The sequence below is a fragment of the Prionailurus viverrinus genome, chromosome C1 (genome assembly GCF_022837055.1).
Source record: "Prionailurus viverrinus isolate Anna chromosome C1, UM_Priviv_1.0, whole genome shotgun sequence".
Lineage (NCBI taxonomy): Eukaryota > Metazoa > Chordata > Mammalia > Carnivora > Felidae > Prionailurus > Prionailurus viverrinus.
Window position 1 is genome coordinate 193,529,521 of NC_062568.1, and position 24,222 is coordinate 193,553,742.

A 24,222-nucleotide genomic window follows, 5' to 3' on the forward strand; every position below is an offset into this window, starting at 1 on the left:
TCCCAATCCGCCTGCCCCATCCCAGTTCACTCTGCCGACGCCGGGCAGGTGTGGCCGCGTGCTCCCCGGGGACGGGCGAGCCAGGCGGCCGGGCGCCCGAGGTCACGGCGCTGGCAGCGCGCGCAGGCCCAGCAGCGCCGCGAGCAGGAGCGCGAGCCGGGGCGCGAGCGCGGCTCCTGGGGCGCGCAGGCAGGCGGCGTAAGCGTCGAAGGCCACCTCGCGCATCGCGCACACGTGCTCGGCGCTGCAGGCCGGGTCGCAGGCCTCCCTGTCGTAGCTGACCGAGTTGTAGACGTAGTAGCGCTGCAACGTGCCGGGGTCGCTGGCGATGCGGCCCAGCGCCGCGTGCATGGAGCGGGAGCCTGCGTCGGGCACCCCGTAGGCCTCGGTCAACCGGTACTCAAGCTCCCAGAGCGGGATCCCCTTTTCGTTCGCCTGGCTCAGGTTCACGAAGTAGGTCACCATGTCCTGGGGGAGGGAGGGAGGAGGGTAGGCCATGAGCAGCCTTCAGCTTCCACCCCCCAATCCTGCACCTTGCATTTGCCCCCAGACTCTTTGTAACTATGACTGCTGTTGCTGACGAGGTACCTGCACTTAATACCCGATTTCACAAATAAGGAAACTGAGTCCTAAAGAGTTTAATTAATTTGGGCAGGGTCCTACGGGTATTTAGTAGCAGTGGCAGGTTTGGAATCCAGGTTGTTAACCCTGCGGCCTACGCGTTTTCTGTCCCAGATACACAGGAAATGTTTATAGAATTAGTGGATAAAAATCAACTTTAAAAAGTAGGATGGGGTGGGGCGCCTGGGTGGCGCAGTCGGTTAAGCGTCCGACTTCAGCCAGGTCACGATCTCGCGGTCCGGGAGTTCGAGCCCCGCGTCAGGCTCTGGGCTGATGGCTCGGAGCCTGGAGCCTGTTTCCGATTCTGTGTCTCCCTCTCTCTCTGCCCCTCCCCCGTTCATGCTCTGTCTCTCTCTGTCCCAAAAATAAAATAATAAAATAAAATAAAAAGTAGGATGGGGTGCCTGGCTGAACGAGGTTATGGGATTGTGGCTGCCGAGGGCTTGGGATACACTCAAGACCCCTAGGTCTCCAGTGCATCTTCAGAACTAGAATCTGGAAAGGTTTATCTGTCCAATGCTTTTCACTTAAATTTGTGGGCCTGCCTCAAGTCACTAGAAGTGGGGTAAGGGGAGCTGCTATGAATAGATGGTAACTTCCCCCTGGGCACATTACATTATTTCGTTTGGTCCTCTCCAAACCCTGTGAGGTACTGTTACCCCCATAAACGGAGGCCAAAGAGGTAAAAAAAAAAAAAAAAATGTCATGAGTGGTGGAAAACCCAGGCCTCTCTGACTCCCTCCCTGAGAAGGATGTAGAGTATGTTGGGGGCAGGGAGGACGAAGAACCAGGCTGTGATTCCTCTTTCCTCTGCTAAGGCCCTCTGAGTGCCCATGTGGACAACAGGCCATACTCTTGAAAGTCCTCAAAAAAAAAAAAAAAGCCCTCAGACCTCTTTTCCATACACATTTGCTCTGGAATAAAGGACCTACGTTATCTCATCCAGCCCCTGGCTATAAATGTCCTCTCTCAACACCCAGATTAAATCTCGATATCCACCTCTTCCTGGGCCTGCTCCTTGAATACCCTGCTGCCGCTTCCCTGGGCACTTTTGCCTGGATGGCATCTAGACCTCCCAAAGTTAACAGGTCCCCAACCAGACTTCTGATCTTCCCTCTGAAACCTGTTCCTCGTGCAGTGATCCCATTTCAGTGAAGGACAGCTTCACCCTTCCGGGCGCTGAGGCCAGAGCCGGGACTCCTGTCTGTCACACTGTTATCCAGTCCACCGGCAAATCCTGTCTTCTCTGCCTTCGGCACACATCCAGGATCTGGGGCATCTCACCGCCCCACTGCCACACCCTGGCCCGCGGCACCGTCACCTCTCAGGGATTATTGTTGTCACCTCCTAACTGATCCCCCCCCCCTCCCCCCCGCCATTTCTGCCCTTGCTTGCCCTTTAAGCCTGTTCTCTGAATAGCAGACGTGGCGGTTTTGTAAAATTACAAGTCAGAATATTTAGTTCTTCCGCTCCAAACCCTTCACATCCAGAGTCCCACTCATGGCTGACATGATCTGACCTCATTCTTCCCACTCTCCCTTTGTGCCTTCCTCTGCAGCCACAGACCTCCTTGCTCTTCCCTAACACACCGAGCACACTCCCACCCCAGGGCCTCTGAACTTGCTCTTTCCTCGCCTTCCCCCCGCCCCCCACCCATGCTCACGTGGTTCCCCCCCTCAATTTACTCAGAATTCAAATGTCACCCTATCAGTGACCCTTCCCTGCCTCACCCATCTCACAGCATACATACATACCCTACCGCCGGCGCCCTGGCCTCCTCACTCTGTTTTCTCCTTAGCGCTCCTCTCCATGCCTCACTTAACTTTCCTGATTTATTTATTGTGTGTCTCCTGTAAGAACGTCAGCTCCAGGAGAGTGGTGACTTTATTATTGTTCACTTATGTATCTCCTGAACTCAGGGCCTGGGAACCAGGGAACACGGTCGATGCTTGGTATGTTTTGTTGAATAAATTAAGGAATAATCTTTCTTTGCTGTTTCAACAATCGCAAGCACATCCCAGGAGATGAGGGGTTGCTTGCTGAGTTAGGGGCCTGCTTTGGCTGGGACCTAGTTGGTATAGGCATGAGGTGGGCAATGGGCATGAGGTCACGACTGTCGGAAGCCTTGAATACCAAGCCAGGGAGATCCAGCTTATTATCTTATGGGCACTGGGGAGCCACTGAAGGTTTTTGAGCAGGAGAGAGACAAGAAGGACTTAAAAAAAAATTAGTTCCTTCTGTAGTATATAGCAGACGAGCTACAGCAGGGCAGGGCTAAAGGCAGGGAGGCCAAGTTGGAGAATGTGATCTAGGGTGAAGGGAGATTTGGGGACAAAAAACTGACCTGATTTGGTTGCAGGATTTGGAGGTGGCTCAGGGGTTCTGAACCTGAGCTCTAGAAGAAGGTGGATTCCCTGGAAGGACTTAGGCAAGGCAGTGATACATTCGGGTCCCTCCCCACCCTCCTCCTCTGGCCCCAACAGACCCAGGCAGGGCTCCTGACCTGCAGGCTCAGTGTGGCTCGGTCATATTCAAATACCCGGATGCCTGGATTGTTGGCCCCGTTGACCACTCCAGGTAAGGTGGTTTTCCATGGGGTGACCCCCGGTGTAAGGAACATGACGCTGATGGGGGCACCTTTCAGGAGAGAGACAGTGGGACTGAGAGAGGCTGGCAAGAGGAGGAGGGGGCTGGGCTGGCAGTTGCCCTCCTCGCCGAGTACCTGTATCATCATAAAACATCCGGAAGCTGTCAGTGTGGTGGTGACCAAAGAACTGCCCCGCGATGACATGATGGTGCTTCCGGACCACCTTCAAGTACTCCTCATTGAAGCCCTCCCGGAACCAAGCTTTGTTCCGAGTCTTCTCAAAGAACCCTGGGGGCACGTGGCCAATAATGTACACCTGCACAGAAGGGGTACCCAGGAGGGGCTCAAGGATGCCCTCCCCGACCCCTCACGCCTGCCCACCCGCCTCCCAAAAGGCAAGCAGACAGGATCAAAGGTACCCCTTGCAAAGCAGATTCCGGTACTCTGGGTACCCAGCAAAGATTTCACCTGGTGTTTTCCACTGTGTGCCTTTGCCTGTGCTAAGCCTGCCACCTGGAGTATGCTTTTCTATTTTTCTATTTATGTATTTTGAGAGAGAGAGAGAGAGAGAGAGAGTGTGTAAGCCAGGGAGGGGCAGAGCGAGAAGTAGAGAGAGAGAATCCCAAGCAGGCTCTACCCTGTCAGCACAAAGCCCGATGACGGGCTCGATCCCACAAATCATGAGATCATGACTTGAGCCAAAATCAAGAGTCAGACGCTTGGGGCACCTGGGTGACTCAGTCGGTTGAGCGTCCAACTTCTGCTCAGGTCATGATCTCACGGTCCGTGGGTTCCAGCCCCGCGTCGGGCTCTGTGCTGACAGCTCAGAGCCTGGAGCCTGCTTCAGATTCTGTGTCTCCCTCTCTCTCTGCCCCTCCCCTGCCCATGCTCTGTCTTTTTCTCCCTCTGTCTCAAAAATAAACAAACACGAAGAAAACAGAAAAGTCAGATGCTAACCAACCGAGCCACCCAGGTGGCCCCTGGAATAGTCTTACTCTTTTTCACAGGCTGTTGTGTGGATGGAAAAAGCTGCCTCCTGGTACCAGGCTGATGAAGGACCCCTCTGTGATGGGGGCATCTTGAGTGGTTGGGTGAGTTTGTGTGGAGGCAGGAGACTCCTTCAGGAAGTGACCCCAGAGAGGTGGGAGGTGGAGGCAGGAGCCGTTACCATTTCCTTAGCTCGGGATGCATTGGTCAGCACGTCTTCCAACCACTGGAACTGCCGAGCGGGGTCGGCCATGCCCGCTGTTTGCTCATTGTTGCCGTAGTACAGGTTGGTGTTGAGGACCACGACTCGCCCAGCCCCACTCAGTCCAGGCAGCTTCTCGGCATAGAAGGCACCTAAGACGTCACAGCCAGAGAGGATCTGAAGGGACCTCTGTGCCCTCCACTCCATGCCCACCTTCTCCTGCCCTTGCGTCCTCCCTTCCCATCTTTCCCATAGGAGGGGCACGGTGAGTAAAACCAGAGGCTCTGGAGGCACCCAGCCTAGGTTCAAGTCCTGGCTTTAGCAGTTAGTAGCTGTGCAGCGTGAGAAAGTGTTTACTTCACCTCTCCGTGCTTCGGTTTCCTCCTCTCTCTAATGTGCATAACAGCAAGAAGCATTTGTCCCTCCAGATCCGCTGTCAACCCCATTCACTCAACACTCTGTCCCAGAAGCTGATCTCTGTGGACTAAACCCGCGGGCTTCTGGTTGGGTTTTCACCATTTGGAACTGAGGACAGGGAAGAGAGTAAGCCAGGGTCACCTTGTGCTGGCTGTGTCTCTGGATCGGTGGCTCTCAGCCACTGATTTTGTCCCCCAGGAACCATTTGGCAGGGGCTGGAGACATGTTTGGTTATCACAGTGGAGGGTGTTACTGGTATCCGGTGGTTAGAGGGCTTGGATGCTGCTATGCGCCCTACAACACACAGGACGGCCCCCACGGTGAATTATCCGGCCCGAGGCGTGAACAGTGCCAAGGATGGGAAACCCGGCCTCAACCGGAGGTCACTGCCCCTTCCTAGGGTTTTTGTGAGGAGTCTCGGAATGTGTTGAGAGTAAGTGCCTGGCACACAGTATATGCTCAATAAACATTCATTTATGATCCTCACTAGCGCCATGGGGTGGACCGTATGGGCACTGGAGTCGGCCATCTCTAAGCTGGCTGATCTTGGCCAAGTGACTCGACATCTTCAAGCCTCTGGCTCCTTAACCGTAAAATGGGGATAAAATCAGTACCTGTTTCACGGGGTCGTGTTGAAGACAAAATTCAGTCAGACCTTGGCATACAAGTAAGTGCTTATAGCTGCAGATGGTGCTAGTACCTTCTTTGAAGAGAGCGATGGATTCGTTACTGAGCCAGGGCCTCCACAGTTCTGCCACCTGATCATAGATGCTGTTGCTCCCTGCTGGGAGCTGGTTCTTGGGGTGAAAGTCATGATTCCCCAAAGCAGCGTAGACTTTAGTACCTGGGCGGGAAAAAAGAGAAATATAAACATATTTATGTGAAAGCGCTTGGTGGAGTTAGTCATTTTCGGTCCGCGAGGAGCCGTCCGCGCTAATGGAGAAACGCCGTAGCACAAATGAGGAAAATACAGAGATAAGCAGAAAACCGCATTCAGTGGAATCTGGCTGAACGTTGCTCAGACCTGGGAAGGAAGAGCCGTGAGTTCTCTGATCCCAGTTCCGAACCCCATTCCCGGCATAAAGTTCCCTGGTCGGAAGGAAGCGTCAGAGGATGAGAAGAAGAAGGCTAGAAGACCTAAATAATCTTCACATCCATTATCAGCCCCTTGGCAATTTAGTGCTCCTTGTTCTTGTCGATTCCAGGTCCACTGACTTTTAGGGAAAGGGTTTGGTTCACTCGGGGAGCCTTAGGAGTTTCACTCATTCGTGAGTCAACGGGTGTTTATCGAGCACCTCATGTAGATCTGGGAACCAGGCACCCAGTCCCCGTCCCAGGGGTCTTGCAGTGCAGTGGGGTTGACAGGTATTGAGTAATTAGAGGTGTGAGGGTGTCACAAAAAAGGGAAGAGCCACTTGCAATAGAAGCCTACAACAGGGTGGGGGGTGGAAAGAAAGGAAGGAAAGGAAAGGAAGTGGCTTGTGAATGACTCCTGTGGGGAGGGAGCCCATCAGACTCATTTCCTCCCCAGAAGTAGCCTCATTCTTGCTTTTATTTTACTTCTGTGTCTGGCAAGTAGTAGTTTCTCAATAAAAGTTTCACAATAGGGGCGCCTGGGTGGCTCGGTCGGTTAAGCGTCCGACTTCGGCTCAGGTCATGATCTCACGGTCTGTGAGTTCGAGCCCCGCGTCGGGCTCTGGGCTGATGGCTCAGAGCCTGGAGCCTGTTTCCGATTCTGTGTCTCCCTCTCTCTCTGCCCCTCCCCTGTTCATGCTCTGTCTCTCTGTCTCAAAAATAAAAATAAAACGTAAAAAAAAAAAAAGTTTCACAATAAACACGGGGCACCTGGGTGGCTCAGTCGGTTAAGTGTCTTCAGCTCAGGTCATGATCTCACGGCTGTTGAGTTTGAGCCCCAGCTCGGAGCCTGGAGCCTGCTTCAGATTCTGTGCCCCTCTCTGGCACATGCTCTGTCTCTGTCTCTGTCTCTGTCTCTCTCTCGAATAAATAAACATTACCAAAAAAAGTTTGACAACAAATAAAACCCCTCTGAGCTCAGGGCAGGGTTTTGCCTTTAGCCTGGCGTTCCCCAGGGACTGACCTTGAACCAATGAGGGAGGATGGAGCCTCCAGTTCCCACTTGGGGAGATATTTTCACAGAGACTTTTTGCGCGGTAGAGCCTACAAGATCTGAAAGTGCTAAAAGGTCTGCTGAAGGAGGAGGTTCTAAAATTCCCATCAAGAATTGTTTGCAAAGGCAGAAGCCCTCACTGTACCTGCCTGGAAAACCCTCGCCTCTTTAACACAAATGCCACCAGCCTTTAAGAAGCCATTTCAGGGGCACCTGGGTGGCTCGGTCAGTTGAGCATCCGACTCTTGGTTTAGGCTTCAGATCGTGGTCTCACGGTCATGAGATCAAGCCCCAAGTCGGGCCCTGCACTGGGCACGGAGCCTGCTTAAGTTTCTCTCTTTTTCCCTCTCTCTCTCTCTCTGCCCCTCCCTCATGCACACTCTCTCGTGCTCTCCCAGAAAAGAAGAAGAAAAAGAAAAAGAAGCCGTTTAAAAAAAAATGGCCCAAACCCCACAAATCCCTGGAATTCTAAGAACAGATGAATGAGAAGGGAGGAACTCTCTCCTTCCTTCGCTGCTTCTTTGTGCCAGGCACGGTTAGAAGCTTCTGACAAGCACGAGCTCCCTGAGGGCACAACCTGGCCAAGTTCCCTCCCCCCTAGAATGGTATCTCACTCACAGTAAGAATAAGATGCTCAATAAATATTTGTTGACTCACTAAATGAGTGAGTGGATTACTTAATCCTGACAACAACCTTCTGGGCAGGTACCGTTCTTCTCCTCCGTTTGCAGAGAGAGGAAACTGAGTCTCCAGGGCATTGCCCGGTGGGAACTGGCAGAGACTGAATCGGGACTGAGATCTGTTGGCCCAGCGCACCTGCATTCACCACTCAGCCATGCTGGAGGAGAGGGGCCGGGGTTCACAGTGACTCTGATGGGGAACACAGGTGGCACGTGGCCGGAAGAACACATGACACACGATGTGGATCCGAAATCCGGAGTTGCGGTCCCTTCCTCCCCTGCAGCAATTTGCTTGACTTCTCAGTGCTCCGGCTTTATTTACCAATAAAACGGAGAGTGCTTGCTTGACCTGTGTTGCTGTAATTCTCAGATAATGCCTCGGGGCGCCTGGGTGGCTCAGTCGGTTAAGCATCTGACTCTTGATTTTGACTCAGGTCCCGATCCCAGGGGTCGCGGGATCCATTTGATTTGAACTCTTCTAGTATGTTCTATTTTAACATCTCTACAGGCGGAGTGTAACTTACTGAGGCCATGAGGAAGCACTGTTGTACTTGAATTAACAGCGTTTTTGTCCTTGGCAATACATAAAATACGATGCGACTTACAGTTGATAGCGTCTGGAATATTAGGAAATTCAGTAACTGTGCAAGTGTGTTATAAGCTAGAGGATCTTCTACCTTATGTTTGTGTGTTAACTCGTACTTAGAAAGCATTTTCTCAGCCATCGTTCCGCTTTTATTCCCGAAGTGCGTGGGGAGCCAAGGAAAGAGGGCTCAGGGCTGGATGAGTTTGAGTCCCTCCCTGGGAACTGACTGGCTCTGAGCCATAGGTTCCTCATCTATGCGTCCAGACAACTAGACCATGCTGCATAAAATGATCCCCGTCGAGGGAAGAAGGTGGCAGAAAGGTTGCCTGGAGGACAGATGTGGGGTGGTGACAGCACAGGGCCCCTCCTGGAGTGGCAGTGGCAGTGGTGGATAAGAGTGGCGCTCAGAGCTGGATTTGTGTCCTCACCCTTGCCACGTGACCTTGACCAGTTTACTTGACTCGGAGGCTCACGTTTCTCACCGGGAAAGTTGAAACAGTAATAGCACGTCCCTCCAGGATTATCGCAAGGAGCTAAAGCATATAATGTTCTTAGAACAGTGCCTGACACGTAGCACTGGATGCATAGATACGTGTAGTCGCTGCTGCTGCCATATTGATTTGTATCATCATTAGCCCATATCTGGGTCCTGGGGACCCATGACTAAGGCCTTTAGAGGATGCAGCTGTACCAGAACCCAAAGGAAGGGAGTGGGGGGCTAGTGGGCTGCTCTCACGGGTCCCCAGCTGGCAGCCCGAGAGCCCGATTCAGCCCCCAGGACCTCGTGTTTGGCACAGGCTGCTTAAAAACATTTTCAGGGTCCATTAGGTGAGGGATGCGGATCCCATTCTCCTTGTCATGTTCCATGGGACTGCTGCCATCATCACTCACAGCTCTGCCTGCCCTCCTAGGCTCTGAAAGCCCTAGAAGCCCAAGGACAGCACTTTAGCTGGAGCCCAGCATCTCCCGGAGGCCCCTGTAGCCAGGATGGTTTCAGGGCAGTGGATGGCAGCCCTGGGGCCACCACAGGACATAGGGCTCTCTGCGAGTCCCCGTGAGACTTCCTGGGAACCGTGCCCGTATGTAACCGTAGATGCCCTGAGAAGGGGCCGTGAGTCTGTGTTAAACAGGCAAGGGCAGAAGGCAGCGAAATGTCAGGCATTTCTGTTAATGGGATGCTGCGTGTAAACACAGGCCAGTGATGTCTCACGTTCTTTGCAGCGTTGTTGGAAGGGAAGAAATAATCAATCGCCGTGAAGTGCCCCGCCGGGGACTCGGCCAGCAGCCAGTGCTGCCCGTGGTTGAAGGTCGCTCCTCCACATCTTGCTGCTGTTGCTCTCCCACCGTGCCAGACACTGCCTGGGGTTCCGGAACTGCTTCAGGGGAACGAATGACAGAGTCTTACCTGGAAAGACCTCTCTGATGAGCCTGGTCAGGCGGTCCACAATTCCCAGCACGGCTGCCTCTCCCAGCCTCTCATTGGGCACATGAGGTGTGTCGTCACTGGAAAACACCATCGAGCCGGTTTGGTGTGGGCAGCTCAGGAAGGGGCACGAGAAAAGGAAGGGACAGCCCAGCCGTGAGAAAAGAGGCTGTGGAACTGGCCCTCAGGCATCCCCTGAGAGGGAAGGGCCAGGCTGGAGCTGGGGGTCACGCAAGACGGAGCTCAAACTTGGGCTCTGCCGTTGACCTGCTGTGGGTCCCTGGGCTGGTTGCTTAACCTCTCTGAGCCTCCATTATGTCGTCTGTAAAATAGGGAAGATAATGGTACTACTCCTAGATTTTCATGAGACTTTATTAAAGGGGGAAAAATTATATATGTGTGTGTGTGTGTGTGTGTGTGTGTGTGTATATATATATATATATATATATATATATATAATGTAGACTGGTGGGACCACTTGCTACCTTATAAAGGGCATATTTCCTGGGCAGCTCTCCTAACTTGGAAAGTCTTTTCCTTTATCTTCTTTTTTTTTTAAACTTCTGCTTTTTGGGTTTTTTTTTTAAGCTTATTTATTTTTAGAGAGAGAGAGAATGTGCGTGCGTGCATAAGCAAGGAAGGAACAGAGAGAAAGAGAGAGAGAGGGAGAATGAGAATCCCAAGCAGGTTCCATGCTCAGTGCAGAGCCCAACACAGGGCTCCATCCCACGACCCTGGAATCATGACCTGAGCTGAAATCAAAGAGTCGGACACTCAACCTACTGAGCCACCCAGGCGCCCTTGTTTTCCTTTCTCTTAAAAAAAAAAAATAATAATAAATACAAAATAAAATGTAGAATAGTAGCTGCTCACTTGTAATTATTATTTAAAGAGGGAAGCTTGAGAGTTCCAGTCCCATCTTGCAGGCCCCCAGGAAGCTCGGGGTGGAAAAATCATCTCTGAGTCCTGCCCTGTTCCCTAAAGGGTTCTCAGGAGTTTGGAGCTGGCTTCAGAGTTCAAATCTACTCTACGGCAGATCCAGGACCTGCCCCAGGACCGTTTTGTCCCTCGTTCGGCTGACCTAAATTCCTGGATCCAAGTTAGAAATACACAGCAAGGCCAGGGAGCAGGGAGGAGAATGGGGAAAGGCAGGTTAGGGGATGGGTCGGAGCCCCCACAATCTAAAGCCTGAGGACCCTGCTGGACCTGACAGGGTGAGGCAGCCGCTGCCCAGGTGCCCTCCGCCCCCTCCCCACCGCCCCCCATCCCCGGAGAAGTTAAGTAGCTTAATTAATAGTACTGCTACCGTTGCTAACAGCTCACCGTGGCTTACTTTGTGCCAGGGGCTTTCTGTGTGTGACACCCACATCCCCGTGGGCTTCCCATCGATAATCCTACAATGGGAGTTCTGTTGTTAGTCCTGTTTGACAGATAAAGAATCCAGGCACAGAGAGGTGGAGAATCCTGCCCAAGTGTATAGAGCGAGAAACTGGTGGACCCAGGGTCTGAGTTTAGTCAGACTGGCTCCAGGGTCCACGCTTACATTCATCACACCCTGCTGCATTCCTGACACCCTCCTCAGGGCTGCAAGAGGAACCTCTCGGCCCTGTCTTCCCCAGGGACAGGCCAGGGGTCCAGAGTCATCAGAACAAAGTTCCTTTTTTATTTGTCCCTAGTTTGGAGGATCTAATTCTTTCTTTTAGAAAACACTTGCAGTTTCTTGGGGCGCCTGGGTGGCTCAGGCCGTTAAGCGTCCGACTTCCGGCTCAGGTTATGATCTCACGGCTCAGGGGTTCGAGCCCCGAGTAGGGCTCTGTGCTGGCAGCTCAGAGCCTGAAGCCTGCTTCGGATTTCTGCGTCTCCTTCTCTCTCTGCCCCTCCTCCACTCATGTTCTGCCTTTCTCCCTCTCAAAACTAAATAAACAGGGGCGCCTGGGTGGCTCAGTCGGTTGAGCATTCGACTTCGGCTCAGGTCATGATCTCACGGTTCCTGGGTTCGAGCCCCGCATCGGGATCTCTGCTGACCGCTCAGAGCCTGGAGCCTGCTTTGGATTCTGTGTCTCCCTCTCTGCTACTCCCCCACTCACGCTCTGTCTCTCTCTCTCAAAAATAAATAAACATTAAAAAAACAATTAAAAAGAAAGCAAAACTAAATAAACATTAAAAAAGAAAGAAAGAAAGAAAGAAAGAAAGAAAGAAAGAAAGAAAACACTTCCAGTTTCTACAGATTACCCCTAAGGGATGGCATCTTGCCCAGGGAAGTCAAACTTTTTAGAAATTGAATTATAAAAGGTCCCAGAGGTTTCCCGGAAACATCCTGTTTCTGGTAAAGTGTCAGAATTTCCCAAAGTAGTCACCTTTCCCAGAGGGCTCACATCTTTCAGAATGTTGCACATCCCTCCCACAGCTCCTCTTCAGAGAATTCAGAGCAGAGGCTCCCGGAGCCAGATGCCTCTTGGGAGCAAGAGTTCAAGGTCATGGCTTAAAGCCCACTCTCTTCTTAGACTGATTCCTGAGCTGCCCAGGACTGCCCTGAGACACTGCCACATTTCTTTTTTGTTGTTGTTTTTTAAGTTTATTTATTTATTTATGTTGAGAGAGAGTGTGCAAGCAGGGGAGAGGCAGAGAGAAAGGGAGAGAGAGAATCCCAAGTAGGCTCCATGCTCAGTGTGGAGCCTGACATGGGGCTTGATCTCACGACTGCAAGATCACCACCTGAACCGATACGAAGAGTTGGACGCTTACCCGACTGAGCCACCCAGACGCCACGACCCTGTCACATTTCTTAAGTGTCTAGCTTTGCCCCCCCCCCCCCCCACCAACCACAGGGCCCATCTGAGGGTCATTCCTGGTCACTCCCATGCCACACTAAAGGACAGCTGAGGGCATCATGGGTTTGATCCTGCCCTGTAGAAGTGTCCATTGAGGCTGAAAGAGGGAGCAAGAGGTCAGAGCTCCTGCCAGCCTTCTTCACCAGCTCCCTGGATACCACTTCCTGTGAGAAGTCCTCCCCGATCCTGCCAGATGGAATCAGGTGCCCTGCGAAGCTCCCGCATCCCCCAGTGACCCTCTCTCCTTGCTGGGATACGGTGGTCCAGTGGACTCGTCCGCATCGCCCCAGGACAGTGAGCTCCTCGAAGGCCAGCCCAGGTCTTATCATCTCAGCTCCCCAAGTGTCTACCCCGGGGGCTGAACACAAGTCAGGCGGACCTACCAAGGGAGGGAGAAAGGAGCCGGTGAGCGAAGGGTGGACCTCGAGTGACAAGGACCGCCAGTGCTAAGGGAAGTTGGAGGACTCACGGCAGCGTCCTTGGATAAGAAGCAGAAATGGAGTCTGGCTGAGCAGAAATCACCCCACGCGCTATCTTCGGGCGGAACAGTCTGACCAGTGAGAACCCTCCAGGGCCAGGGCGGCCAGGACGCTTGGTCCCAATGCCAGACCACTCTCAGGCTCTCTGATGTGGTTGGAAGGAGCAGGGTTCGGAGCCCACGGCCAAGAAAGAATTCTTGAGACATCTTCGGTGCAAAGAGGGTGGTTTTATTAGGGTACAGGGACAGGACCTGTGGGCAAAAACAGCTGCACTGGGGTTGTGAGGAGCGACTGGTTATGTAAGATTTTCTATCCTATGGAGGAGAGGGTGATGTTAGGGCTCCAGGAAATTGAGTTATAGGTTTCTGCGGGGAAGTGGGGTCTGATTATTGATAAGATTGCTTTTTTTTCTTACAAAACATAAAGCCAGGGGCTCCTGGCTGACTCAGTCGGTTAAGTGTCCGACTTCGGCTCAGATCACAGTCTCACGGTTCGTGAGTTCGAGCGCCGCATTGGGCTCTGTGCCGATAGCCTGGAGCTCGGAGCCTGCTTAGGATTCTGTGTCTCCCTCTCTCTCTCTGCCCCTCCCCTGCTTGCACTCTGTCTCTCTCTGTCTCTCTCAAAAATAAATAAACATTAAAGATTTTTTTAAAATTAAAAAACACAATAAATCATTAAAACAGTTGCAAACCGATGGAGACCCATGTCCCGCATGACTGTGATCTCTATCAGTTAACCACTTGTTTTTTCCTTTCCCTTTCCTTCATTCTTGGACAGCCAGGAGCCTGAGAATGTCACACATATCCCACCTGGGGGCAGGAATAGGGTTCTGGGGTGTTACCTTGCGCTTTGTCCTCAGCTTGCCTTTTGCTCCCTCCTCACCTCTACCTTCTTCCCTCCCTGCATTTGGATCTCTAGGGCTTGGAGTCCCCAAACACCGGTGCGAGTGACCCCAGTGTTTGTCCACCTGACTTAAAATCCAGGAACTCTTGGGGCACCTGGGTGGCTCAGTCCGTTGAGCATCCAACTCTTGATATTGGCTCAGGTCATGATCCCAGAGTTGTGGGATCAAGCCCCAGCACTCTGCACGGAGTGTGGAGCCTGCTTGGGATTCTCTCTCTCTCTCTCTCTCTCTCTCTCTCTCTCTCCCTCTCTGTCCCTCTCCCCCACTCACATGAGTACAAGGATTCTCTCTCTCTCTCCCTCTCTCTCAAATAAAAAATTTAAAAAAAATCCAATAGCTGTCCACATACCCAGATGTGCCATGACTGTCCCCAGCCTCAGAGTGAGCTGCGCTCTGCTAAGTCTGGGAGACACAGAGTCAAGGGCACAAATTTTGGGATCAGCCAGGCCAAGAGTCCTTTGAGCAAGTTGCGTAACTTTGAGTCCTTTGAGCAAGTTTCGTAACTTTGAGCTTTAGGTTCGTAGACTCTGAATCAGGGCTGGTGAGAGGCCAAAGGGAGATAGTGTGGGGAGGGTGCCAGGCCGGCAGGTGAAGGCTAGCTCTTGTGACTGCTCTTACCCGGTCCAGAGGATGAAGTCTGGCTTGGGCTCGATCTCCTTCATGGCATAGATGGAGGAGTTGATGAGGACCCAGGGAGAGTCGCAGAGGTAGTCACCCCAGGGGCCTGCATTGGGCACCGGCTGGGAGCCAGCTGATGGGCACACCTGGAGGGGGTCTTCAGATACCTTGTAGTCAGGGTCAAGGTGCAGGTCCGAGATGTGCCAGAACTTCCCTGCAGAGGAAAGGAGACCCTCTTCAATACTGGTCCCTCCCTGAGCCTGGATGGCAAAGACGCCCAGGGGTACCCTGGGCTGGGAGAGAGCAAGCTGTAAACGTGAAATGAAGTTTCCTCTGAAGCCAGCGTTCAGAGAAAAAGAGCCACAGGTCTGACTTTGCCCAGGGAGGCACTGAGAGTAGGAGAGAAAAAGATTGGCTCTGTCCCTGCCCTGTGACCTTTGACCTTCCCCATCTCCCCACCTCAGGGGACCCAGCAGCAGCGTGAAGGATTGGGCTTCGTGACCCTCAAAGAATCCTTTGGGAGTTAGTTCTAAGCAGAGTGCCTGTTTTAAAGCAAAGTTTGAGGAGGGGCACCTGGGTGGCTCAGTCGGTTGAGCGTCCAGCGTCAGCTCAGGTCATGATCTCGAGGTTTGTGAGTTCGAGCCCCGCATCGGGCTCTGTGCTGCCAGCTCAGAGCCTTGGAGCCTGCTTCGGATCCTGTGTCTCCCTCTCTCTCTGCCCCTCCCCCACTCGTGCTCTGTCTCTCTCTCTCTCTCCTTCAAAAAAAAAAAAAAAAAAAAAAAAAAGAGCAAACTTTGGGGAGTGTCATGGATAAGCACTCAGGCTCTGGAGCCACATAAAAGCTGTGTGACCTTGGGTGAGTTGCTTCACCTTTCTGAGCCCAGAACCAGAGGCAGATCTTCTCATGCTCCAGAGAAATACAGACGAAAGTCTGAGCTGGGAGAAAGTCTACACACCAATTGCCTTGTAAGATCTCGCTAATTAGCGAAAGCCTGGGGGACATGTGTGGAGATGCAGCTCAGCAGTGCCGGGCGAGAAAAGAAGGAATGTTCCTTCAGATTGGGCCGAGTTTCTGGTGTGTGTACCTAGTGGCTCTGGATGCAGCTGGGAGTGGCCCTGAAGTGGTCAACTGAAACCTGGTCTCAGCCAACTAAGGGCGGCTGAGATGCCAGAAAACCTCTTGGTGTGAGGGGAGCCTGGCTGGCTCAGGCGGTAGATAGAGATACTCTTGATCTTGGGGTTGTAAATGAGTCCCGTGTTGGGTACACAGATTCCTTAAAAATAAAACCTCAAAAAAAAAAAAAAAAATCTCTCGGTGCGATCGAGAGAAAGGAGTCCCAACAAAGAAAACGAGCTACACGGGGCGGATTTGTCATCTGTACCCAGCACAGCACAATGGATAAGTAGTTTCGAGGAGGCTTATGGAACAGGTTTGGCCTCTGCCCTAAAGCCTGGAATTTCCTCACCCTCCACCATTGCTGTCGCTTCCTCCTCCATTTCCTGTGTCATTTAATGCCAATAGTCGTACCCACCCCCCACCCCCACCCTGCCCCCAGCCCAGGAAATTGGGTCAGCCTGGGAGCCCCAGCTTCTGCAGCTTTCATGGTTGGATGGCCGGGGCACCACCCAAGCCACAGGGCATTCAGTGTGGCTCTAGGAGAGGTCCAAAGGTCAAGTCCAGCCCCTGATCCTCTCTCTCAATGACTTCTCACCTCTCCTTATCTAAACCTGGTCCCAGGAAAGGATCAGAAGCTTACTTATACTAAGGTGCAAATGACTGATTAAATCTTGATCCCTCCCAAGGTCATTACATAGTCACCAGAGCCCTGCAGGTACAGTTGACCCTTGGACAGTGCAGGTTAGGGGCACCGACCCTCCCTCAGTCACAAATCTGTGCATAACTATGACTCCCTCAAAACTTAACTACTAATAGCCTATACTGTTGACCCCAGAAGCCTTACTGATAACATAAACAGTTTATAAACACTTATTTTGTATGTTACATATATATATGATATACTGTATTGGTACCATAAAGTAAGCTAGAGAAGTGTTATTAAGAAAATCATAAGGAAGAGGAAATACTGTATCAAAAAATCTGTATGTAAGTGGACCTACAGTTCGCACTTGTGTTCTTCAAGGGTCACCTATATTGATCACCACCCCCATTTTGCAGATCAGGAAACTAAGGCTCAGAGGTCAACCTGCCTGAGATCACACGGTAAATGGTGGAGGTCCTGCGTCTCTTGATTCTCTCCCAGGAAGATGTGATTGCGAACAGGGTAAAACCGATGCCTTTTTATTTTAGATATGTCTTCTTGTAGTCTTTTGCAGTCTATGCCTGCCTGTTTATTCTTTACCCAAACTGAGAGTCTTTGTTTCTAATGGGGGCAACTTAAACTTGTTACACAGGCCATGACTGCATGTGAAATTACTCCTACAGAGACAAAATCCCAAGCCAGAGGAAAGAAACTGCCCCGTTTCAACTAGTAAATGGGCAGAGTTGGTGGGCTTTCCTGAGCCCCTGCACAGAGACTGAAAGGGGGGTCACATCCGCTTCCAAGCCGGAGACGGGACTGACCGGGTGGGACGCAGTGAGAGGCCCTTTGCCCTTCTCGCTGGAGCGTGATCCCACCCACCCACCCACCCACCCACCCACCCCCGCCCCGCCCAAGACCATGCAGAGACCGTTCCCCTGCCTCAAGCCGGCTCTTTTCCGCTAACCATCAACAGGGAGCAGATCTGCCCTTTTGATGTCATCCCTCAAAGAACTCAGTGAAAGTTGCTTCACTTCAGAAACTCCAGTCTGCTGACAGGCTCTCGGGTCAGCTGTTGGTTTCTCTCTTCCCACAAGCTCCCTTCCCATGAGCTCTGGTCTAGTCAGAGGGTAGGACTGAAACTCCTTCAAGCCTCCCTGGCATTCCTCGTGGTGTGTGTGTGTGTGTGTGTGTGCACATGCACGTGCCCCGGAGGCCTGACTCCAGGAGAGGCCAGGATGGTGGAAGGAATGGCGTAGAGAGCAGGGGGCTCCACCTCCTTGGGCTCTGGTGTCTTCACTGTGGAAGTAAATCACACAGACCTCACACAAAAGAACTCACCCCACTCTTTCGCCTCGTAGGGCCTCTTTCTGGCTTCTTTCTGGCTTCTCTGCAGCCTTCCCCTGTCTTCCCCAGGTCATTGCCCGCATGGCTGCTTTGTCCTCCTCATTCAGGCCTCAGCCCAAGGGTCACCACCTCAAAGAAGCCTTCCTTGACTACCTTTTCTCAAGTTCCATCCCCCACCACCCGTCTGGTCACTAGTTACCGCCTCCCTCAGTTTTAGTTTCTTCAGAACACTCTCACATAATGAAATGAGCTTATCGACTTGTGTATCATCCACCTTCCCCGTCTACTCTGTCAGTTCCGTGAGAGATGCAGCCTGTCTTGTTCACCTCTGTGTCCTCAGCACCTCGAGCAGCGCCTGGGATGTGGAAGATGCCCGAATAGATGTTCAATCGGTGAGCAAGGCTGCGAGGAAGATGACGGGACTAGTGAGACTCAAAGAATGTTAGCCAGGTGCCCTTTACATGCTCAACTCATTTCATCCTTGCCGCCATCCTGTGAGGTGGGATTCTTATGCCCGTTTCACAGATGAGGAAACTGAGGCTCAAACCCAGCCCTCTCTGACTCCAAAGCTGAGGCACAATGTTGACTCGGAGCCTCCAACAGATGGCTTTTATAAAACATGTATGTTGCCACAAAAGGGTGGAAACCACAGGCTTCTATGGAACTAGCCACAGACTGTGAGGAATTAAGCTCTAATTAAAACGTCATGGAGGGGCGCCTGGGTGTCTCAGGCAGTTAAGCATCCAACTCTTGATGCTCGGATGGCACCCGGCCATGTGGTGGACAAGCCAGCCTGTGCTCATTCCCTGGGCCACTCTGCCCCTCAGGCCTCAGGTTTTCTTCTCTTCTGGAACCTCTGTTTCCTCAAACATAAGATGAGAATATTGCACAAAGGTTATCCGAAGGCCCTGCCAGTTCTAATGCTATTATTATTGTGTATAACCCACACCACAAGATGATCGTGGTCCCTATTTTAGTCCTTTGTTTTTGACCCTAAGCATCGACCCCAAACATTTCCATTATAATTCCTCCTCTGGAAACCGAGGCCCTCCAAAACACAGAGGGTTCCCTTGTTAAATCCAACATTTAGGACCCCTTGTGGTAAGTACATAAATTGCTCTCTCTTCGTGACAGCCCCCTAGGCTTACTCTTGAAGGAAATGTTTTCCTACCATGCTAACCCACACTGAAAGAGACTGTTTCTCTGCAATTAGAAACTGAAGGATAGGGGCGCCTGGGTGGCTCAGTGGGTTGAGCATCCGACTCTTGATTTCAGCTCAGGTCATGATCCCAGGGTCATGGGATCAAGTCCCGCATGGGGCTCTGTGCTGAGCATGGAGCCTGTTTAGGATTCTCTCCCTCTCTCTCCCTCTCTCCCTCTGCCCCTCTCCCCCGCTCATGCACTCTCTCACTCTCTAAAATACAAATCAAAGAGTGTGTCTCTACCATTTATTTTTTAAACAATGAAGCTGAAAGACAAGGCCGTGCTGCACGGGGGCTACATGGGAGGAGACAGAGCCAGGGAGCAGGCACCCCACCCAAGCTCTTCGCTAAGGAAGTTGCAAGCAGGAACCCCACAGTTCAAGACAGAGCAGGTATGATTGCTCTCCGATTGGGTGTCTCAAAGTTCTCTGCACTTGAGGAAAGATTTGGACTCTGAAAAAACCTAGCGGTACTGTGGAATTCTTTTAAAATGTCATTTTGGGGGCACCTGGGTGGCTCAGTCACTTAAGCATCTGACTCTGTATCAGCTCGCGTCATGATCTCACGGTTTCGTGGTTTCAAGACCCGCTTCCAGCCCCGCTCTGGCAGTGTGGAGTCTGCTTGGGATTCTCTGTCCCCACCCCCCTCTCTCTCTGCCCCTCCCCCATTTGTGCTGTCTCTGTCTCTCAAAATAAATAAATACACTTAAAAAATAAAATAAAATGTAATTTTGTTTTTTAAAGTATAGATGTATACATTCCAGAAAGTTTGGAGAAAAGAAAAAAGAATAGTACCTATAAAACCCACCATCCCAAGAGGACCCTTCCAAGGGCATACTGTGTAAGGCAGTTGAGTACGGACTTGGTCTTGCCACTTCCTAGCTGTGGGACCTTGGGCAAGTGTGGAGCCTCCTCTGAGTTTCCTCATCCACAAAATGGGCATAATGGTAATAGTACCTGCTTTATAGGGTCTATAAAAACCAAATGAGGTTTTTCTTCTCTCATTTTTCTTTTTTTTTTCTTTTTTTTTTAATTTTTTTTTTTTTAACATTTATTTGTTTTTGAGACAGAGAGAGACGGAGCATGAACGGGTGAGGGGCAGAGAGAGAGGGAGACACAGAATCGGAAACAGGCTCCGGGCTCTGAGCCATCATCCCAGAGCCCGACGCAGGGCTCGAACTCACAGACCGCGAGATCGTGACCTGAGCTGAAGTCGGACGCTTAACCGACTGCGCCACCCAGACGCCCCTTCTCTCATTTTTCAAGTGGGTTTTGAAAGGACAGCTGATAAGCCACTAGCATCAGCCTGGCCCCTCCTAAGTCTCAGAAAATAAATGTTAGCTCTTCTTGGCTCTTTGCTTTAGTGTCTCTTTGTTTTGACATAGCATTATTTTATAAACAGAGTGACGTTGTACTGCTTGGGTTCATGTCCCAACTCGGACATTTACTACACGTGTAACCTTGGGTTGGTCATTTAACTTCTCTGAGGCTCCGTGACCTTGATAATCCCTACCTGACAAGGCTGCTGTGAGGGTATTATGTAACAATTTGAGCAGTGCCTGGCATACAAGTACTTGATAAATATCCCTATTGTTCTCAGTTTTGCTGTGACGCCTTAAAACTCTTCCACCGGGTGGTTTTTTCCACAATCTCTTCAGCTATTCCATTACCGCTGTCAGCATTTTTCATTACCATAAACAACGCTGCAATGAACATCTTAGTGCCTTTGTGGGGTGGGGAGATCCATTTTAGCCACTAGGACGCTGGGCTGTGGGGTGCCCACTGGCATTTGGATTTCCAAGAAAGCACATTTAAAAGTGAAAGAGGGGCGTCAGGGTGGCTCAGTCGGGTGCTTCAGCGTCTGACTTCAGCTCAGGTCATGATCTCACCATTCATGGGTTCGAGCCCTGTGTTGGGCTCTGTGCTGACAGCTCAGAGCCTGGAGCCTGCTTCCAGTTCTGTGTCTCCTCTCTCAGCCGCTCCCCCATTCGTTCTCTCTCTCTCTCTCTCTCTCTCTCCTTCTCCCTCTCTCTCTCTCTCTCTCTCTCTCTCAAAAATAAACATTAAAACACTTTCGAAAAGAAAAGAAAAGAAAAGTGAAAGAGCGAGAGAGTGAGAGATCCTTGCAACCATTCCCGCCCTCCGGTCAGACTGGCAGGGCCCGGAGTCCCCCAGCAGGGTCGAAGGAGGACTGCCACTCAGCGTCTCCTGGACACGTTGCCCTCACAGGGAATGACACACTGTCGGTGCTCATCCCGGCGACACTTCCTCCTTGAGGTCAGAGCTTTTAGAGCCAAGCCCCTCTCAGGCGTCTCGCTCTGGTCTCCGGCCCCAGGCCCCGTGCTCCTCCTCGCTGGCCTCTGGGATGCGGCCACACCAGCAGAGTGCTTTGCCAGGGCTCCCAGCTGCTCCTGGGTAGTGTCTGGGGACATGCACTGACCAGGGGAGCACCTAGCAGCTCCAGCCTGGGAGAACTGAGCTCCATCGAGCAAGCCACCAGCAGAGCCCTGACCCCTTTCAGCCTCAGTTTCTGCAGCTACAGAAAGGGTGGAGGGTCACCTCTAAGGTCCCATCCGAGGACTCCCGGAAAGGGCAATCTAGGATCCTAAGGAAAATTCCAAGTCCAGCCGGCCCACCGACTCCTCTTCCACCGCATGGAAATCCTTAACGGGCACCCCCAACTGGACACATCCCTAATCAACCTGCCACCCCCTCCTGCTGCACCTCAGCCAATGACAACTCGGTCCTCACAGCTGCTGAGACAAAAATCTTGGAGTCACCCCAGAGTCCTTCTGTCACCCCCACCATCTGCCAGCAAGTTTTGTCCAGAATCACACCGTCTCCAACCACCCCTGCTCCTACCGCCCCGGGGAGCCTCCACCTCCTCTCACGGGGACGATGGCAACAGCCCCCCATGGGTTTGGCTGCTTCTCTTTTACCAGGGAGCCCAGGACTGAGGGAGCGTCCAGGTCACTGAACTTCTGGTGCTAAAACTAGACAAGTCTCGGGCACACTGGGACCCTGCCTTCACCCCACTGCTGTCTCCTCTCAACATGCAGCCCAGGGAGCCTTTTAAACTTACACAAGACAGGGACACCTGGGTGGCTCAGTCGGTTGAGCATCCGACTTCAGCTCAGCTCATGATCTCACGGTTCATGGGTTCGAGCCCCATGTCAGGCTCTGTGCTGACAGTGCAGAGCCTGGAGCCTGCTTTGGATTCTGTGTCTCCCTCTCTCTCTGCCCCTCCCCCGCTCATGCTCTGTCTCTCTCTGTCCCAAAAATAAATATAAACATTAAAAAATTTTCTTTTAAACCTACACAAGTCAGGTCACCCCACAGCTCTCCCCAAACCCTCTAATGATGTCCCATTCTACCCTGAGTCCTTACATTGTCTACATGCTTATATGTGAGCTGACGCCAGCCCCCAGCGCCCTCCCTCCCCCCATCATGCCCCCAACTTCATCTCTCCCACTCACCTTGCCCACTCTGCCCCAGCCACTCTGGCCCCGTGCTCGTCCTCATATGCATCACCTGAGCATCAGGCTCAGGGCCCGTGTGCTTTGTGAGCTCCCTTACTGGAATGTTCTTCTGGATGCCCATATAGCTCTCTCCCTCACTGCTTCAGGTCTCTACCCAAATGTCACTTCCTGGCCACTCATAAGTACCCCCATCCCCCACTCCCACCCCTTTATTCTGCTTTATTATTCGCCATAACACTTATTATCTCCTAGAAGACCATGCATGCACTTGTTCGTGTGTCTTTTGGTCTGTTTCTCCCCAGGTGAAGGGCTGCTTCACTAGGGCTCGGCTTTGTTCCTTTTCCTTTCTGTCCCATTCCTGGTTCCTAGAATAGTACATGATATGCAAAAGGCCCTTAACCAACGTTTGCCGAATGAATTCATGAATCTGCCCGCCACCTTCTGCCTCTACCAGATGGCTGGCTCTTATGTGCCCACATCTCTTAGTGAAGCCAGTGTCCCTCCCCTGGCCAGCCCTCGCCTCCACTTCAAATCTTCAGGCCCAAAGAGCAGCCCCTTCCCACCCCCACTGACTCTCTTCCAGGCCTCCCTGCCCTAGCTTCCTGCCTTGCTATTTTTAGCAACATTTTCAGCTTTCTGTGAGCAGTCCCCAGCAGCCAGGATCGAGTTCATAGTACAAAACAAAGGCATCAAAGGCATTTGCAGCACCTACCTGGTTCAGCCCTGGTGACTCCCCAGTGGGCCAAGAAAATCAGCAGCTTGAACAGCCTCATCTTTGGGACTCGCCTCGTCTTTAGGGCTCACTTCACGGGAGCCACAGGACTCCCCCGAATCTGTGACTGAAACTGCAGGCTTCCTAACTAGATGTTGTTGGCCGTGGGCCTGAGCACAAGTTCCCGTCCTGTTTCCCTGTGTGCCTAGTCATCCGAGGCCCTGCCTCCTCTGGCTTTTCTGCCTTTGCCTCGAAGGGCGTGAGCAGGGCTTGCCCAGGAAGATGCACCAGCCAGGCCTTTGAACTCTGAGGGGTAGAAAGCCACACCTGTCCTGCCTGTCAGTCCAGCCAGTAACTGGATTCTCCGGGAAACTCACCCAGCACCAGCCACTGAGCAGCAAATATCACCTACTTTCAGAGGTTTTACGTTGCCCCACCCTCAGCAGAACAGACAAAGCTGGATGAAACGGAGGGCCTTTGCCATCAAAGGAACTTACTGCTAGCTGGAGCTCCAGATGCCCTAGCACAAGAGAACCAAGACTGAGTCATCCGTTCATTTATTCCAGGAACCCATGTCCCCAGGAGACAGAAGGGGCCCAGGACAGCCCCTGCCTTCAACAGGGAGAGGGAAACCAGTGGACTGCAGTTTATTTATTTATTAAAAATATTTTTTTAATGTTTAATTTTGAGAGAGACAGACACACACAGAGTGTGAGCAAGGGAGGGGCAGAGAGAGAGGGAGACACAGGATCCGAAGCAGGCTCCAGGCTCTGAGCTGTCAGCACAGAGCCCGACGCGGGGCTCGAACTCACGGACGGTGAGATCGTGACTTGAGCTGAAGTCAGACACTTAACCGGCTGAGCCACCCGGGTGCCCCGAGATGCAGTTTAGCCCGTTAGGTGGCTCGACAAACCCAGAGGAGGAATCAAACCCTTGAGGAAAGGGAGGTGATGGGGCTCATATCTTCTTTTATTATGGAAATTACCAAACAGAAGCAGGTAGAGAGAACAGCATCATGAACCCTCAGCATCCATCCTCCAGTTACAACAATTAGGAACTTATGGCCAATCTTACTTCATTTGTACCCCCACCCTAACCTACTGGATTATTCTATAGCAGATTCCAGAGATCATATTGTTTTGCCCATAAATACTCTAAACGATAAGGCTTCTTTTTTTTTTTCTAACAAAATGATAAAATAAAAAATAAAATACTTGGTCAATGTTTAAGTTCCTGACTGTCTCATAATATTTTCTTACAGTT

General features: G+C 51.8%; 1 protein-coding gene and 1 long non-coding RNA gene across 2 annotated transcripts; one reads left to right on the plus strand and one right to left on the minus strand.

The window, feature by feature from the left end:
* Positions 1 to 65: 65 nt before the first annotated feature.
* On the minus strand, positions 66 to 23,020 carry SMPDL3B (sphingomyelin phosphodiesterase acid like 3B). Its single transcript, XM_047871867.1, has 8 exons — positions 22,960 to 23,020; positions 14,464 to 14,677; positions 9,614 to 9,711; positions 5,515 to 5,658; positions 4,377 to 4,549; positions 3,344 to 3,524; positions 3,125 to 3,258; positions 66 to 468 (listed from the first exon to the last, which is right to left on the minus strand). Exons 1-8 carry the CDS (start codon positions 23,018 to 23,020, stop codon positions 103 to 105), a joined length of 1,371 nt encoding a protein of 456 aa, XP_047727823.1. The 3' UTR covers positions 66 to 102.
* On the plus strand, positions 3,353 to 4,547 carry LOC125173071 (uncharacterized). The gene is made up of 3 exons (XR_007154914.1): positions 3,353 to 3,437; positions 4,216 to 4,299; positions 4,482 to 4,547. It is a non-coding gene; the product is annotated as an uncharacterized LOC125173071 (long non-coding RNA).
* Positions 23,021 to 24,222: the final 1,202 nt, after the last annotated feature.

Bases quoted from the DNA above. Each gene is read 5' to 3' on its own strand.
- SMPDL3B (XM_047871867.1), bottom strand. From the start codon at position 23,020: ATGAGGCTGTTCAAGCTGCTGATTTTCTTGGCCCACTGGGGAGTCACC. The intron at 3,525-4,376 runs GTAACGGCTCCT...CCTTCTGTGCAG, and splicing joins CATCCCGAGCTAAGGAAATG to GTGTACATTATTGGCCACGT. The intron at 469-3,124 runs GTCAGGAGCCCT...TCCCTCCCCCAG, and splicing joins GAGCCACACTGAGCCTGCAG to GACATGGTGACCTACTTCGT.